Below are 15,671 nucleotides of genomic sequence, written 5' to 3' on the forward strand. Positions count from 1 at the left end.
CTACAGGCGCCCACGACCATGCCGGTTGAATTTTTGTTATTTTTGATAGAAACGGGTTTCACCGTGTTGGTCAGGCTGGTCTCCAAATCCTGACCTCAGGTGATCCACCCACCTTGGCCTCCCAAAGTGCTGGGATTACAGGTGTGAGCTGCTCCTGGCTTTGTATGTTGATTATGTATTTATTTTCTGTCTCCTTCCATTAGAATGTAAACTCCATGGAGGTGCAGATCTATTTTGGCCACTGTAGTGTCCTGATGGGTCAGAACAGTGCCTGACATCTAGTGGGTGCTCCATAAATATCTGTTGAATGAGTGAATGAATGGAGTCCACAGTATTAACCTGCACAGCAGGGTTAGGCAGAGACTCTTAGCCAGAGGGGAGAGATACAGAGGGAGGCCACACCCAGGGGACACCACAGCCCACGCCTCTGCCTGCAGTGACGCTAACCCACCTGACCTGGGCATTCTCAAATGTGTTCATGCTTTATTAGACTAGGAGAGCCACCAGCTCAGGGACTTCATCCACAGTACCTGCCTGGCCTCTTTGGGGATCGGGAGGGTTTCTGCTGGAAAGGCCCGGGGAGAAGGTTAGCCTCTTGCTTAAACTAGCGGGGAAGAATGCCCAGAATTACTAACCCCCCTTTTCTTTGTGTGTAAAAAAGAATGCTATTTTACAACTATAGCATATGAGGCCCACTGGGGTGTAAGGCGATTTGTCCAATATTGTCCAACTCCCGGACCCCTGAGAGCGCGGCGACCCCGCTGTGAGTGGACAGGCACGCATTAGTGAGCAGTCTATGGATAAATGCAGGTCACAACCCCCTTTTCCGAGTTCTGCCTGCGCCGCCGCCCCGTTTGGGTTGGGAGGGGCATCCGGGGGTGTGGGGGCTGCCACAGCCGGGTAGGTGACCTCGCGCAGTTGGAGCGCTCGGATCTTCAGGCCTGTGGGCCCGGGGTGCAGGGACCCCGCCCGCCTGCAGGGCCCGGGCTCAGCTCTCCCCGCCCACCGCGAGGCGGGGCGCACGCTCCCCGGCGTGGGGACCGCGCGCTCCAGGCTGCACCCTGCGGCTTCTCCGCGCGTGAGGGCCCCTCGCGGCGCCTCCCGGGCTCGGGAGCCCCTGGCCCGCCTCCCGCCCGGCCGCGGCCGCCTCTTCCTTTTGCAGCACCGCGGCGCTTGCCGCAGTCGCAGGCGGCGGAGCAGCCCGAGCGCCCCAGGTACCAGTGAAGGCGGGAGGCGGAGGCGACCCTGCGGCCGGGTGGGGAGGGGGTGCCGCGCCGCTGCTGCCCTCCTCTGCCCGCGAGGCCTGGCGGCCCCGGCGAACCCCCCGTGCTGCACGGGCCGTGTGCGCCCGATCCCGGTGCCTCCGGTGCGCCAGATTCTGAGACCTGCCTTTCCCCGAGGGTCTTTGCTCCCGCCCCTAGGCCGCCGCTCTGCGTACCTGCCCTGGCGCCCAAACGCCCACCAACTGCCGGGAGCCTGCTCCTGCCTGAGAGAGCTTATTCAACCCGGGCTCTCACCTCCCACGCTCTGCCCCTGGCCGGACGCCCCTCCCCTATCTTGCCGCCGGCCCCCTCCAGGGGACTCTGGTCCCACCCCACGGCGCCCAGGCTTCCTCCTGCCGCTTCCTTTAGGGGCCTCGGCTTATCGGGTGCCCCTCCCCAAACTTCCAACTCGTTTGCTCCAGGTGTCCCTGCCCCACCCCCGAAGGCGCCCCAGTAGCCATTCTGCGCCCTGCTGTGGTCGCGGCCCCCTGACCTAGCGGGACCCAGGGCCCCCGCCCATGTCCCCCAACCATCCTCCCCCGGGGGGCGTGGTGAGTCGCAGTCTGTTCTCACGGACAGTGCCCGTCCAGCCTGCGCTTCGCCGGGCTCCGCGCCTGCCTTCCCGCCACCCGATCACGCCCTCGCCCTCCACCCCGGTTCCCCATGGTCCCAGAGCCGGGCCCCACCGCCAATAGCACCCCGGCCTGGGGGGCGGGGCCGCCGTCCGCCCCAGGGGGTAGCGTCTGGGTGGCGGCCGCGCTGTGCGTGGTCATCGCGCTGACGGCGGCGGCCAACTCGCTGCTGATCGCGCTCATCTGCACTCAGCCCGCGCTGCGCAACACGTCCAACTTCTTCCTGGTGTCGCTCTTCACGTCCGACCTGATGGTGGGGCTGGTGGTGATGCCGCCCGCCATGCTGAACGCGCTGTACGGGCGCTGGGTGCTGGCGCGCGGCCTCTGCCTGCTCTGGACAGCCTTCGACGTGATGTGCTGCAGCGCCTCCATCCTCAACCTCTGCCTCATCAGCCTGGACCGCTACCTGCTCATCCTCTCGCCACTGCGCTACAAGCTGCGCATGACGCCCCCGCGCGCCCTGGCTCTAGTCCTGGGCGCCTGGAGCCTCGCCGCGCTCGCCTCCTTCTTGCCCCTGCTGCTGGGCTGGCACGAGCTGGGACACGCGCGGCCACCCGTCCCGGGCCAGTGCCGCCTGCTGGCCAGCCTGCCCTTTGTCCTCGTGGCATCAGGCCTCACCTTCTTCCTGCCCTCGGGTGCCATATGCTTCACCTACTGCAGGATCCTGCTGGCCGCCCGCAAGCAGGCTGTGCAGGTGGCCTCCCTCACCACCGGCATGGCCAGCCAGGCCTCGGAGACGCTGCAGGTACTCAGGATGCGCAGGGAGACCCGGGCTGTGGGATGGAGAGGAACGAGCGGTCCAGCAGTCCCTGGGGATCCCCTGGGCATCCCCACTTAGCACACATTTGCTCATGGCCCTGCGTGGCTGTTGTGAGCACCCACCTTTCTTCTGAACTCCAAACTCAGTGCCTGACCCACCCACCACAGGATAGCTCCGTCAGGATCGGGGGCAGGCTTCTCCGAGGTACCATGTACAACCGGAAATTTATGATGGCCTAACTCCCCATCTTTACCTGGTAGCATCATCGCGCTGGGTTCTTTTGTTGTTGTTGTTATTGTTGTTTTTTAAGAGACAGGGTCTTGCTCTGTCACCCTGACTGGAGGGCTGGAATGCAGTGGCGTGATCATAGCTCACTGCAGCCTAGAATTGATCATAGCTCATTTCAGCCTGGAGAGCTGGAATCATAGTTCACTGAACTCTTAGGCTCAAGTGATCCTCCTGTCTCCACCTCCCAAAGTTCTGGGGTCACAAAAGCCCCTGGGTTCTTAAAAAGGAGCGTTTCACAAGCTTCAGGCATTCAAGAACCGCCTGGGATATCTACCTTACTGCCTCTCCCACCGCCACCTCCACAAGCACTTAGCACTTCATTTGTTTATTTATTTGACACAGGGCCTCACTATGTTGCCCAGGCCGGTCTGGAGCTACTGGGCTCAGGCAATTCTGCTTCAGCCGCCCACGTAGTTGGAATTGCAGGTTGCCCCGGTGCCTGGCTTTCTTAGCATTTTCTTTAAATCATCTCTTTAATCTTTTTACTTCCATTAATTTGTTTAGAAAGAAAACTTTGTATTTCTTCTAGAAATGGAAAATCTGTATCCTTTGCTATAAAAAGAAGGCATCACAAACACTACTTCAGTGAAGTTGAAGAAGCCCCACCCCTGTCCCTGAAATGCAGCTTGGTGAGGTTGAGGTGTTGAGCCTAGGGCTTGCTTTCTCTTTGTAGAGTGCTAGAAGGTATTACAAACATGGTAGCATCAACGTGGGACTTACTCTTGATGCACCTAGAAGAGCTGGAAAAGAGCTGTAAAGGGCCGCCGTGCTCACTCTGTGATTCATTCATTTTATGGGGTGTCCCTTTACCATCTAAAATCATCTCCATTCCCATACTTCAGAAAGTTCTGCTCTCCTGACTAAGGATGTGAGAAGTTGGCTGGTCTGGGTGAAGCTGGGGTGAAAGAGATTAGGATTGCTGGTTCCAGCAGTGCCAGTACCACACAGATTTCCCTTCCACGAATCTCACTGGCTGGTACTAGGACTGAACCTGTGTCTGTGGACTTGGAACCTGGGCAGGAGTCTCCCAGGTGCTAACAGCCGCAGCCCCACAATCTGTGAACACTCACTCTACACCAGGCACTAAGATAAGCTTATTAACCTCCAAACACTCATTGAGGCAAGTCCTACCATCACCCCTGTTAGACAGGTGGGGAATCTGAGGCTCAGAGAGAGTGGAGGTTATTTGCCCAAGATTGCACAGCTGGTAAGTGAGGTTCAAACCTGGATCTGGCTGGGGCCATCGCTCTGTGCTGGTGTGCTGCCTGTGGGCAGTGATGCTCTGGAAATCTGTGTTCAGACACCCCATACCTCGCTCCCTTTCTTCTCTGTGCCTTCTGGTCTCCTCCATTGGTTCCTCCTGATCCACCTCAGCCATGACATCCCTGGGCCTCAGTCCTCGAAGCATCTCATCCTTTTTCCACATTTGCTCCCTAGTGACCTCATCTTGTCTCATAAGTGAAAATACCACCCACGCACTGATGACTTCCTACCTGGGCTGCTTACTTGATGCGTCCCCAGCAGAACTCCGGATTTTCCAGGCCCCAGACCTAGTTCCCCCATAGTCTTCTTCATATCAAGCAATGGCAAGTCCATTCTTCCGGCTGCTCAGGCTGGTGGTGTTGGGGGCAGCCTGTGTGCCTCTCTTGTTTCTCACGGGCCCTGGCATTTCTCACCTTCCCATTGCCATGCCCCTGGACTGAGCCCCTCATCTGCTGCCTGGGTTATTGCACCAGATGTTAGTTACTCCTAGAGATGATTTAAAGAAAATACTAAGAAAGCCAGGCATGGGGGCAAGCACCTACAATTTCCGCTACTAGGGAGGCTGAGGAGTTAGTTACTCCTGACTTCCTTTTTTTTTGTTTGTTTTTGAGACAGAGTCTCACTCTGTCACCCAGGCTGGAGTGCAGTGGTATGATCTTGGCTCACTGCAACCTCTGCCTCCTGAGTTCAAGCGATTCTCGTACCTCAGCCTCCTAAGTAGCTGGAATTACAGGCACGTGCCACCATGCCTGGCTGATTTTTGTATGTTTAATAGAGATGGGGTTTTGCCAGGCTGGTCTCGAACTCCTGACCTCAAGTGATTTGCCCACTTCTGCCTCCCAAAGTGCTGGGATTCCAGGTGTGAGCCACCCTGCGGGATCCTAACTGACTTCCTGATTCCTTTCTTGCTCCCTTTCAACCTTCCACAGAGTCCCCAATGATCCCTTTGTAATGCAGTTCCTGCCGAGTCATTCCTCTGCTCTGGTGGCCCTGTGTCTCATATCACCTGGCCCTCTGCCCTATCTGGCCTCCTCTCCTTCTGTAATCCCCCTTGTTTCCTCTCTTTCAGCCACACTGGTCTCCTTGCTGTTCCTTGAACGCACCAAGCACATTCTGCCTCACTTGCGGTTCTTTCTGCCTGGAGCACCCTTTCTTCAGTCTCCCGCCGATTCTCCCCCTAATTTCCATCATTTCCTTCTAGCCTCTGTTCAATTGCCTCCCCTAATCCCTCTCTCAAGAGTAGCACTTGCCACCCTCCCCAGGTCCTCTGCAGTCCTCGTTTCCTAAGATTTCTCTCTTAAGGCAGTAGCACCTCCTATCCCCTGATGTGTTCTACACCAACCCATTTTTATTTATTTACTGTTTGTTTACTTCCATCTTCCAGAATTTAAGCTCTGTGAGGGTAGGAACTTGTCTTAATTTCTGTTTCATTTTTTTCTTTTGGGAGACGGAGTTTCGCCCTGTCACCCAGGCTGGAGTGTAGGGGCATGATCTCAGCTCACTGTAACCTCTGCCTCCCAGGTTCAAGCAGTTCTCCTGCCTCAGCCTCCCAAGTAGCTAGGACTACAGGTGCATGCCACCACGTCGGGCTAATTATTTGTATTTTAGTAGAGACAGGTTTCACTGTGTTGCCCAGGCTGATCTTGAACTCCTGAGCTCAGACAATCCACCTGCCTCGGCCTCCTGAAGTGCTAGGATTACAGGCGTGAGCCACTGTGCCTGGCCTGTTTTCCACTGTGGTCCCAGGACTTAGGGGTACCTGGCACATCGTAGGTGCTCAGTATGTATTTATGGAAGGAATAGAGTGAACACAGTGCTTCAGGGAGCCTGGGGCTCCACACCTGTTCACGTGGTTGCCTGTTTTCTCATGGCTTTCAGAGTCAGTTCTTGAGTGTGACAGTCCTGAGCTTTTTATCGTGTGAATTCATTTGCTTGGTGACATGTTTTGACACCTGCTTTGTGCGGCAGCTCTTCTAGGCTGTGGATGTGGTGGTGAATGAGACTGACAGCACCTGCCCTCTTGAAGTCTGTTCTAGCTGGGGGGACAGACAATAATCATCAGACCCTATCATGATGAGGATTACAGAGCTTGTAAGAGGGGTGCCTCGCTCGGCACACATTCAGTCTATTATTCACTGTGTATGTTTGAAGATGAAAGCAAAGCACTCACACAGAGCCCTGAAGTGAAAGTCTGGAGGCGTCTTCATGGGCCGTTTAGACCAGTGCCTTACCTCTAAGGCAGATGACCCAGGGGCCTCTCAAGCCAGAAATGTGTCTGTTCTAATCCTCCCATTTTCTGGAAAGCCCATTCTTTTGGTTTGAACGTGACATGTGCAAACCCTGCCTCTCCCTGCTTTCAAAACCGCTTGGCTTCTTGCTTCTGGGATGCTGCCTTTACTCCACCCTCTTGGGTCATGCCCCTTCCTTCCCACCAGAGCTGGCTTGGAGGTGGAGGCCCCTCAATGTTTGGAGCTAAAGGAAGTGATGAGAATGAATCAGATGTGGGTGCCTTGGACCCCTTCCCTTCTCCTGTGCCCGGCCCCACTTAGCCTTGGCTTCCTGCCCCAGTCCAGCCTCCAGCTTCCCTGCAGAGGGAAGGGAGCTGGGCATAGGTCCCGAGGCCCCAGTTCCTCTGGGGTCAGAACATGGGAGCTGGTCAGCCTTGAGCATTTCATCTCTCCACATGTCTATTTATGGAAACAGGCTTTTAAAAGGCCACTGGTTGGCTTAGGGGTTTCTACCAGGTCTTCCCAGTACCTCAGGGCTGGGAGGAAGGGGTCCTGCTTAGCCCTGGGGCTGGGAGTGCGGGCTGGGGATGGAGGAAGGGCTGTGGGACAGAGTGAGATGCTGCCAGGGAAGCGGAGTGTGCGTGTTGGGAGCAGGCTGGAAGATGGGGGCCTGGATGTGGGTGGCACTCAGCCACTCTTGGGAGATACCAGAGGGTCCAAGGTGTTAGAGATGGTTTCGGAGATGCAGCATGGGTCATCGGCTTGAGGGAGAGCAGCAGGAGAGGCCCAGCCTCTTTCTCTTCCTGGCAGGATTTCTGGGTCTCTGTGGCCCATAATCTCATCCCATCTCTGCACCTCACCTTCCTCCCCACTCCTACCCACCCTTCTCTCCTTCAGTTTCCGTGGCTTCCTTCTGTGCACCCCTGTCTTTCCCTCCCCCCTCCTCTCCCATCAATTTCTCCTGCTTTTCCTCCTCCCCCTCCTTTTCACCTTCCCTCACCCAACTAAGCATCATTCTGTCTTAATGATCCATCTTCCCTTCCATCTCTGCCTTTCCTCCACAGAGGAGGAGGCTGTGATCCCAGAAATATCTGTGAGGGGGAGGAGGGGGCCGAGCCAGGAAGAGCCTGGCAGAGTGACATTGCTCAGCATGGCAGGCTTGGCTGCTGCTCAGAGCCAGGCAGCTTGGTGCAGCCAGAGCTGGAGCAGGAGCTTGGGGGTCTGGCTGGTCAGGGTTCAAGCCCTGCCTCTTTTCCCTCACAGCTGGATGACCTTGGGTAAGGCATTTTACCTCCTTACGCTCCATGAGTCATGACATCTATCACACAAGGCTGTTTGAAGAGTCAATTAGATGATATACACAAAATACCAGGCACATAGTAAGTGCTCAATACATTTCAGCTAAGCAGTGACTCACACCTGTAATTCCAACACTTTGGGAGGCCAAGGCATGAGGATCCTTTGAAGTTAAGAGTTTGAGACCAGCCTGGGCAACACAGTGAGATCCCATCTTTAAAAAAAATATAAAAAATTGGCCTGGCCCAGTGACACATCCCTGTAGTTACAAGTACTCAAGGAGCCTGAGGTGAGAGGATTGCTTGAGCTCAGGAGTTTGAGGCTGCAGTGAGGTGTGGTCAACCCACTGCATCCCAGCCCAGGAAGCAGAGCAAGATCCCATCTTTAACACAACAACAACAGTTCATTGTTCATGCCCCTCTTTTCCTGTTGTTGGTAAAGTATACGCTTCTGAGGAGCTTACCCCTTTGACCTTTTCTAGGGAAAAAATCACTGCTGTCGCCATCACCATCACCATCATTATCGAACAGCTGAGCCAGAGACTAATAATAAACAGCAACAATGATAGCTAACGTGTCTATGGTACGTCCTATGTGCCAGGACTGTTCTAACTTTCTGTATATTATTTTATTTAATCCTTAGTAAAATCCTATGAGGCAGATGCTGTTATAATGCCATTTCACAGGAGAGAAAGTTGAGGCATAGACACAAACTCAGCTAGTTTGTTTCAGAGCCAGGGTGTGAAACCAGGCAATCTGGCTCCAGAGTGTCGTGTAACTCTCACACTATGATCAGATGATAGTAAAAAAGTGAATTGCCTAAAGGACTATATAAATGCACTTTAAAAATCAATCATATGGATTAAGGAAAAGACCCCCAAATTCCAGCTAATCACCTTTCGCTCCCAGGGACATGCATCAATTTAGGATCTATCCTCCTAGGTCTTTTTTTGTTTTTCTGTTAGGACAGGGTGTCACTCTGTCACCTGGGCTGGAGCGCAGTGGTACAACCATGGCTCTCTGCAGCCTTGACCTCTTATGACTCCACTGATCCTCCCATCTCAGCCTCCTGAACAGCTAGGACTGTGCACCACCATGCCTGGCTAATTTTTGTAGTTTTGTAGAGATGGGGTTTCACCACATTGCCTAGGTTGGTCTTGAACTCCTGGACTCAAGCAATCCACCTGCCTTAGCCTCCCAAAGTGCTAGGACTATAGGTATGAGCCTCTGCACCTGGCCCTTCTGGGTCTTTTTCTACGTGCTTGTATATTTATACAGGTCCCTAAAGAACCTTAGTGCTTTCTGTTGCATATTGTTTTTCAAACAAATGGTATCATTCTGTATCTATTACTTTGCAACCTGCTATTATAATTTAATGATCATGGAGATCTTTTCATTTGACTTATTATTTCTTTTAAAACATCAGTGTAGTATTCTGTGGTGGGAAGTCACTGTGGTTTATTTAAAACCCTCTCTCTCTTTTTTTGCCACCACACCTGGTTAATTTTTGTATTTTTAGTAGAGATGGGGTTTCGCCATGCTGGCCAGACTGGTCTCCAACTATTGACCTCAAGTGATCTACCCACCTTGGCCTCTCAAAGTGCTGGCGTTATAGGGGTGAGCCACTGTGCCCAGCCTAAACCATTCTTCATTTGATGGACATTTAGGCTGTTTCCAATTTTTTCCCCTTGTGAGTAGTGCTGTGGGACACATTCTTGGATCTATCAAGTGCAGACATTAATGTAGGTGTTGGCTGGAAGCTGTCTGTGGGATTGCTGGCTGGAAGGGCACTGGATTGTCCTTCAGGCTGCCCTCTGATACTGATACAGAAGGGAGATGCAAACGACAGGACGTGGCCCCGTGGGGCTGTGAGGTGGTTACAGGGGAGAGAGAATCAGAAGGGTGACGCCAGCATCAGCCAGATCACGGGGTGCGGACCGGTGGTTGCCTTTGGCTTCTGCTCCATGAGAGCCTCTTGGTGACAGTGGTGGGGTTTCCGCAACCCCACCCTGACTGGGCCTATGGATGCCATCTCCAAACGTGGAAGAAGCATGGTGAAGTGGGCAGAGTGGAGAGTTCCCCAACTCAGCTCTTATCTGCTGTGTGACTTCTGGAAAGTCATTTTGCCTCTCCGAGCCTCAGTTGTCTCATCGGCAAAATGAGGATAACAACGCCTACCTCTCATAAAGATGGAATGAGCTAATGAGTATCAAATGCTGATGTGTAAGAAGCGCTTGAGAAATGGGGATGATGATGCTGATTTGGGGCCACTCGGGTTTGGGTTGGGAGCCATACACTGGCACAGTGTGACCTTGGGAAGGGTAGTGTGTCCTCTACCCCTTCTGAGCCTCAGTTTCCTCCTCCCTTTCCTCTCACCTGTGTTCTTGAGTCAACTCTCTGGAAGGCAGGAGAAAGAAAAACCTGGAGTTGTTTCCAGGGAGACTAGAGAGGGAATCTCAGTTCATCTTCACCCGCTTCTCTGGAGCTCCTTCCCTCAGTGACTGATGTGAGCTATTCCCCCAGTGCCTCAGTTTCCCCCATGCCCTAGAGCTCTGATAAGATCAGGCTGCCTCCTGTTCCCTGCTCTCCCCAGGTCACTAGGATCAGAGCGATGCCTGGATGAGACAGTGTCTCCTCCCTCTCCATGCCCTCTATTCCCACTGATGGCAGCAACTTGAAGGTGTGGCAGGTCTTAGGAGATTCTTTTGGGGAAGCAGGAGCCTCTTCCTCTAGGCTGACCATGGTGTGGTCACAAAAGCCATATAAAATTCACTCTGGAGGAGAGAAAACTAGAAGAGGAGAGAGAAGAGTAAAACCTTTTAGTCCCTCACTAACTTGGAATGACTTTGGAGAAGACTTGTGTATGATGGGGTGGAGGCAGAGGAGAGCATCCTCTAGTCTTAGCATCTGAGCTGCAGAGTGGTGAGTCAGAACATTTGTCTTGGCATCTGTGCTGCTTTGGGGAGGCCAGAGCTGCTGGCAGAAGGACAGGGCCCCCAGCTGTGCTCAAAATCACCCCAACCTCACAACACATATCACTGAACCAGCATCATGGCTACCAGGTATTTAACACCTACTCAACCTCAGACACTGTGCATGCATTTATTAACCATAGCCTCACAGCAACGCCGTAAGCTGAGTATCATTTCTCCCATTTTACAGATATGGAAACAGAGGCTCTCTCAAGATCACAGAGCGAGTAAGTGGTAGAGGCATGATTTGAAGCCAGATCACCTGTCTTAAAAGCCCAGCTTTTGCCTCTGTACAACGCTGTCTCACCAAGACAGAAGGGAGAAACCAAGGCCTCTGTTATGAATTTGTATAACCAGATTTCATGTGAAGAAACACATGGAGGGGTGGAGGTTACAACGTGCTTCATCTCCCCGCCTCAGTGACCTCCTTGCTATTTTAGAATTAGAATTCCAGTTCCTGTGAAAAGACAGCATATAGTTGGGGTTTCAGCACCATGGACAAGACACCAACTCTGGAGGCCTGAAAAGAGCTGGGGCTGTAAGGAGAGGACATGTGCAGCAGAGTGGGGTGGGGGTGCTGGCTTTGGTGCTCCCTGGAGTTGCCACATATTGGCTTTGCTTCCTCCGCCTTTCCATCTGCGGAAGGTTGCCTGGGAATCTGGCTCCGCTCCTGCCTCTTTCCGACCTTCTCATCTCCCTGCACCCAACCCACCTCTGGCCTCACTAAGCAGGGCTCTCATGCAATTTTGGACAACTGGGCAAATCCCAGTGCCAGGAAAATCCCTGGCTGTAAAAGCCTAAATGTGTTCCCAGACAGCACACACACCCTTTGCGTAGCTCATGATGAACTGTGCACACCACTGCACACGGTATTAAATAGTAAATAGAAGTGGGCCTAATTTTGTGTAAATCTAAAATGAAAACCCACATTGATTACAAAAACACACGGTTTAGAGGAGGGCTTCACATCCCAGCCTTCACGGATTCCTAGGGGTTCCATGGTGGAAACCTAGAGACTTCAAGGTCATTTCTGAACCTTCTGGAAGTGTGGAATGTTGTTTTCATGTCCGTGTGTGTGTGTGTGTGTGTGTGTGTGTGTGTAAAAATTTATAAGCCTTTTATTTACTGGGGAGAGTTTTTTTTTGTTTGTTTTTGTTTTTAGATTTCGTTGGCTTTTCAAAGGGCCCATGAAGTTTAAAAAGTTATGAGTACCACTGTGCTAAAGAATTATCCAGCTCAGAGAGCCCTTTAATGATTTGGGACGGTGGGGACCAGTTTGCAAAGTCAAATTCTAACCTCCCCGTGCCCATGTCTTTCTTCCAGTGGCTGCTGGGAAGCAGCTTATATCTCCTCCTGCCTCCTACCCCCTCCTCCTCTTCCTGTTCACTTTTGAGAATGGAGTTGCCTGCCAGTTCGCAGTATCATTGAGTTGTAAAATGCCAAGGTCACCAGCATCCTTAGGAATCTATATTTAGTTGCAAACATTTGCTTTGTGCACATATTCTCAAAAAAGCTTTTCTATTTTGTGGGGCTCAAGAGTAATTGCCCATTGCTCCCAAATATGAAGAGAATCCACATATAAAGCAATTGCCAAACTCTGGACAGTAACAGATCCTCTTGTTCAATTGCAATTGATTTCTTTGTTTTTCTTTTTCTTTTTTTTTTCATGACAGAGTCTTACTCTGTCCCCCAGACTTGGAGTGCAGTGGTGTGATCTCAGCTCACTGCAACCTCGAACTCCTGGGTTCAAGCAATTCTCTTGCCTCAGCTTACCGAATAGCTGGGATTACAGATGCCTGCCACCACGCCTTGCTAATTTTTGTATTTTTAGTAGAGGCAAGGTTTTACTGTGTTGGCCAGGCTCGAACCCCTGACCTCAAGTGATCCACCTGCCTTAGCCTCCCAAAGGCATGAGCCACTGCGTCTGGCCATCTGCAATTGATTCCTGTAGTGCCAAAGGCTTTGGAAGGTGTTGGGCTCATCGTAATGTGTGTGTTGGCCTGTGTCATGTATTGTCTTTGCAGGGATGGCTGTTCTTCGGAACCATCTGATTTGTGTTTCAGGTAGTGTTGTTCTGTCTCATTGCACTTCCTAGAGCTCCTTATGAAATTCTGGGTCAGAGTCAGGGCTGTGTGAGACCAGGCAGGATCAGGGCTCAGTTTAGGCCTCTAGTTGGGGTTCAGTCAAGGAACAAGGCTCAGTTTAATCCTGGTACTAGGCTCAGTCTAGAATTAAGATTGAAGCTCAGTTTGTGGCTAGGATCAGGGTCAGATGGGGGCTCTTTCTCAACTGACTCATGGAGACTTCCTTTCCACAGGTGCCCAGGACCCCACGCCCAGGGGTGGAGTCAGCTGACAGCAGGCGCCTGGCCACCAAGCACAGCAGGAAGGCCCTGAAAGCCAGCCTGACGCTGGGCATCCTGCTGGGCATGTTCTTTGTGACCTGGCTGCCCTTCTTTGTGGCCAACATAGTCCAGGTGAGTCCAGCCCTTGTAGGAGAGGCCCTGGATCCCAGCCCAGGCAAGGGGCAGGCGAGGGCAGGCTGCTCTCGTGGCGTGTGTGTGTCCGCTCCATTCGTGCTGGGAAGGGAGGCCTGGGTCCCTGCCCTGGGACCGGGCATGACACATCCCATCCCCTCAGGCCGTGTGCGACTGCATCTCTCCAGGCCTCTTCGATGTCCTCACGTGGCTGGGTTACTGTAACAGCACCATGAACCCCATCATCTACCCTCTCTTCATGCGGGACTTCAAGCGGGCGCTGGGCAGGTTCCTGCCATGTCCACGCTGTCTCCGGGAGCACCAGGCCAGCCTGGCCTCACCGTCACTGCGCACCTCTCACAGTGGCCCCCGGCCCGGCCTGAGCCTACAGCAGGTGCTGCCACTGCCCCTGCCACCTGACTCAGACTCAGACTCAGATGCAGGCTCGGGCGGCTCCTCAGGCCTGCAGCTCACAGCCCAACTGCTGCTTCCTGGCGAAGCCACCCGGGACCCCCCGCTGCCCACCAGGGCCACTGCTGCCGTCAACTTCTTCAACATCAACCCTGTGGAGCCCGAGCTGCGGCTGCATCCACTTGGCACCCCCACGAACTGACCCAGGCGTGGGACTGGCCAGTGGGGAGCTGGATTGAGCAGAACCCAGACCCCAAGGCCTGGGGTCAGCTCTTGGCTAAGACCAGGAGGCTGCAGGTCTCCTAGGAGCCTTCTGAGCTCCAGCAGGGGGTGCACAGAGCCAGACCTTACTGCCCACTCCAGGCCCCTCACATGCAGGGATCAGAGCTGACTCAGATACTATTTTCTGAAAGATGCTCCATTGTTGGGTGAAACGTGTGTGTGGAGGATGGGCTGGAGGATTCTGGATGTTAGGGAGAAGAACCTCTTGGTTCAGGTAGGATGAAAACAATCATGCCCTTTGCCCATTCTGTCAGGCTGGATGGGAGGGAATGCCCCCACCTGCAGGCATGGATTAGTGCTCGGCTGAACCCCTTGATACTCACAGCCTAGTCTATGGACAATCAGCATTGCCATCTCCTTTTGGGAGTTTGTGACAAATGCACATCTCTGCGCCTGCCCAGACCTGCTGAGTCAGAACTGCATGTTACCAGGATCCCATATGAATTACGTGCCCATTACACTTTGAGATGGTCTGGCTTAAATGATCTTCAACCCTGAGAATGATTTGCTGGACAGTTTTTGGACCTGCCAGTCCCCCCACCCTGGGATATACGTGGCAGCAGCTGCACCTGGGAGGCAGGCAGGCATATATTTGGGCCTCTGCTCTACGACCTCTGCTCTGGGGCCTGACACAGGTTACTTTGCCTTTCTGAGTCTCAGTTATCCCATGTGTAAGACAGAGTCACGATGCCTACCCTTGCAGGGTTGTCTTGAGAATTAAGACAATGTGTGCCCAGCACCCAGTACCTGGTCAGTTAAGTGGTACGTTCTGTTGTTACTACCCCTGGCTATCCAGGCCCCTGGTCTCTCTGACTGTGGGTCAGGAGGGGCTGTTTGTTCCCATTGTTCTTTATCCATTTTCCTCCCCCTCTTCAGCCCCGGCCCAGGCTCCCACAGCCTGACTCTGGTTCCCCAACTCCCTGTTTTGTCTGCTGGGTAGGGACCCCATCTCTCAGGGACCCTCCCAGCTCCCAAGCTGCTGCGTTACCTCTCCTGGGGGCAAAAGGGGCAGGTGGCAGTTTCTTATGCAGCCTTACAGACTGGTTTTCCTCGATCCTGGGGGGTACTTGGACCTAGAAGGGAACAACTGATGGGAATAAACCCAGCCCCTTGCCCCACCTTCCCTGGCCTTCCCTGGGGTCAGTGAGAGAAATGGGAATGGTAACTACTTGGGTCAGCAGAGCAGAGTCAAAGAAGACCTGTCCCTGGTGTGGGATGGGGCCACAAGGCAGGCAGGTGAACTCTGGCACAGGGGCCTTGTTTTCTGGGGGCTGGGAGTTGGGGAACTCTTGGTCTCCACAGTTTACCTGCCATAGGTCCCTTTTCAGCTCTGCCTCCCCAAGTTCCATCAACATGAACTCCCAGGGGGTCCTCCATGTCTGGCCTGGCGCTCTCCTTGGTGCTGATGAGACACAACTCTGGCCCTGGCCACTGGCCACAGACCATGGTGCTTGCGGGGCTTCCCCTATTCCCCAGACCTGCCAAAGGGCGCTCTCAATAAAGTCTAGCTGAAGGCCGTGGCTGTTGTGTGGACTGGATTCAACTGAGAGGCCACTCGGGGCTTGAGAAGCAGCTGGTGTAGTGGGAGAAGGCCTGGGTGTAGGTGTCCTAGGTTCTGCTCCAGATTCTGCCCCTTCAATTTGGGACCCCAGCAAAATCTTCCCTTTCAGAGTCTCCATTTCCCATGTGTGACACGAGCAGTTTGGTTTAAAACTAACAAGAGTTGCATAAATATTTGTTTTTAAAATTTGTGTTTTAAGAGTCAGAGTTGGGCCGGGCGCGGTGGCTCAAGCCTGTAATCC

General features: G+C 53.4%; 1 protein-coding gene across 2 annotated transcripts; it reads left to right on the top strand.

The window, feature by feature from the left end:
• Nucleotides 1–1,014: 1,014 nt before the first annotated feature.
• HTR6 (5-hydroxytryptamine receptor 6) lies at nt 1,015–15,389 on the top strand. 2 transcript variants are annotated; one of them, XM_035307979.3, is made up of 4 exons: nt 1,015–1,214; nt 2,088–2,639; nt 13,018–13,176; nt 13,340–15,389. In XM_035307979.3, the coding sequence occupies exons 2-4, from the start codon at nt 2,145–2,147 to the stop codon at nt 13,787–13,789; spliced, it is 1,104 nt and encodes a 367-aa protein (XP_035163870.1). In that variant the 5' UTR covers nt 1,015–1,214; nt 2,088–2,144; the 3' UTR covers nt 13,790–15,389. The 2 variants fall into 2 exon arrangements, with proteins under 2 accessions (XP_035163870.1, XP_002750423.1); XM_002750377.6 differs by having other exon boundaries at nt 1,015–2,639.
• The last annotated feature ends 282 nt before the right edge of the window (nt 15,390–15,671 follow it).

This window comes from Callithrix jacchus, chromosome 7 (genome assembly GCF_049354715.1).
Source record: "Callithrix jacchus isolate 240 chromosome 7, calJac240_pri, whole genome shotgun sequence".
NCBI classification, from domain to species: domain Eukaryota; kingdom Metazoa; phylum Chordata; class Mammalia; order Primates; family Cebidae; genus Callithrix; species Callithrix jacchus.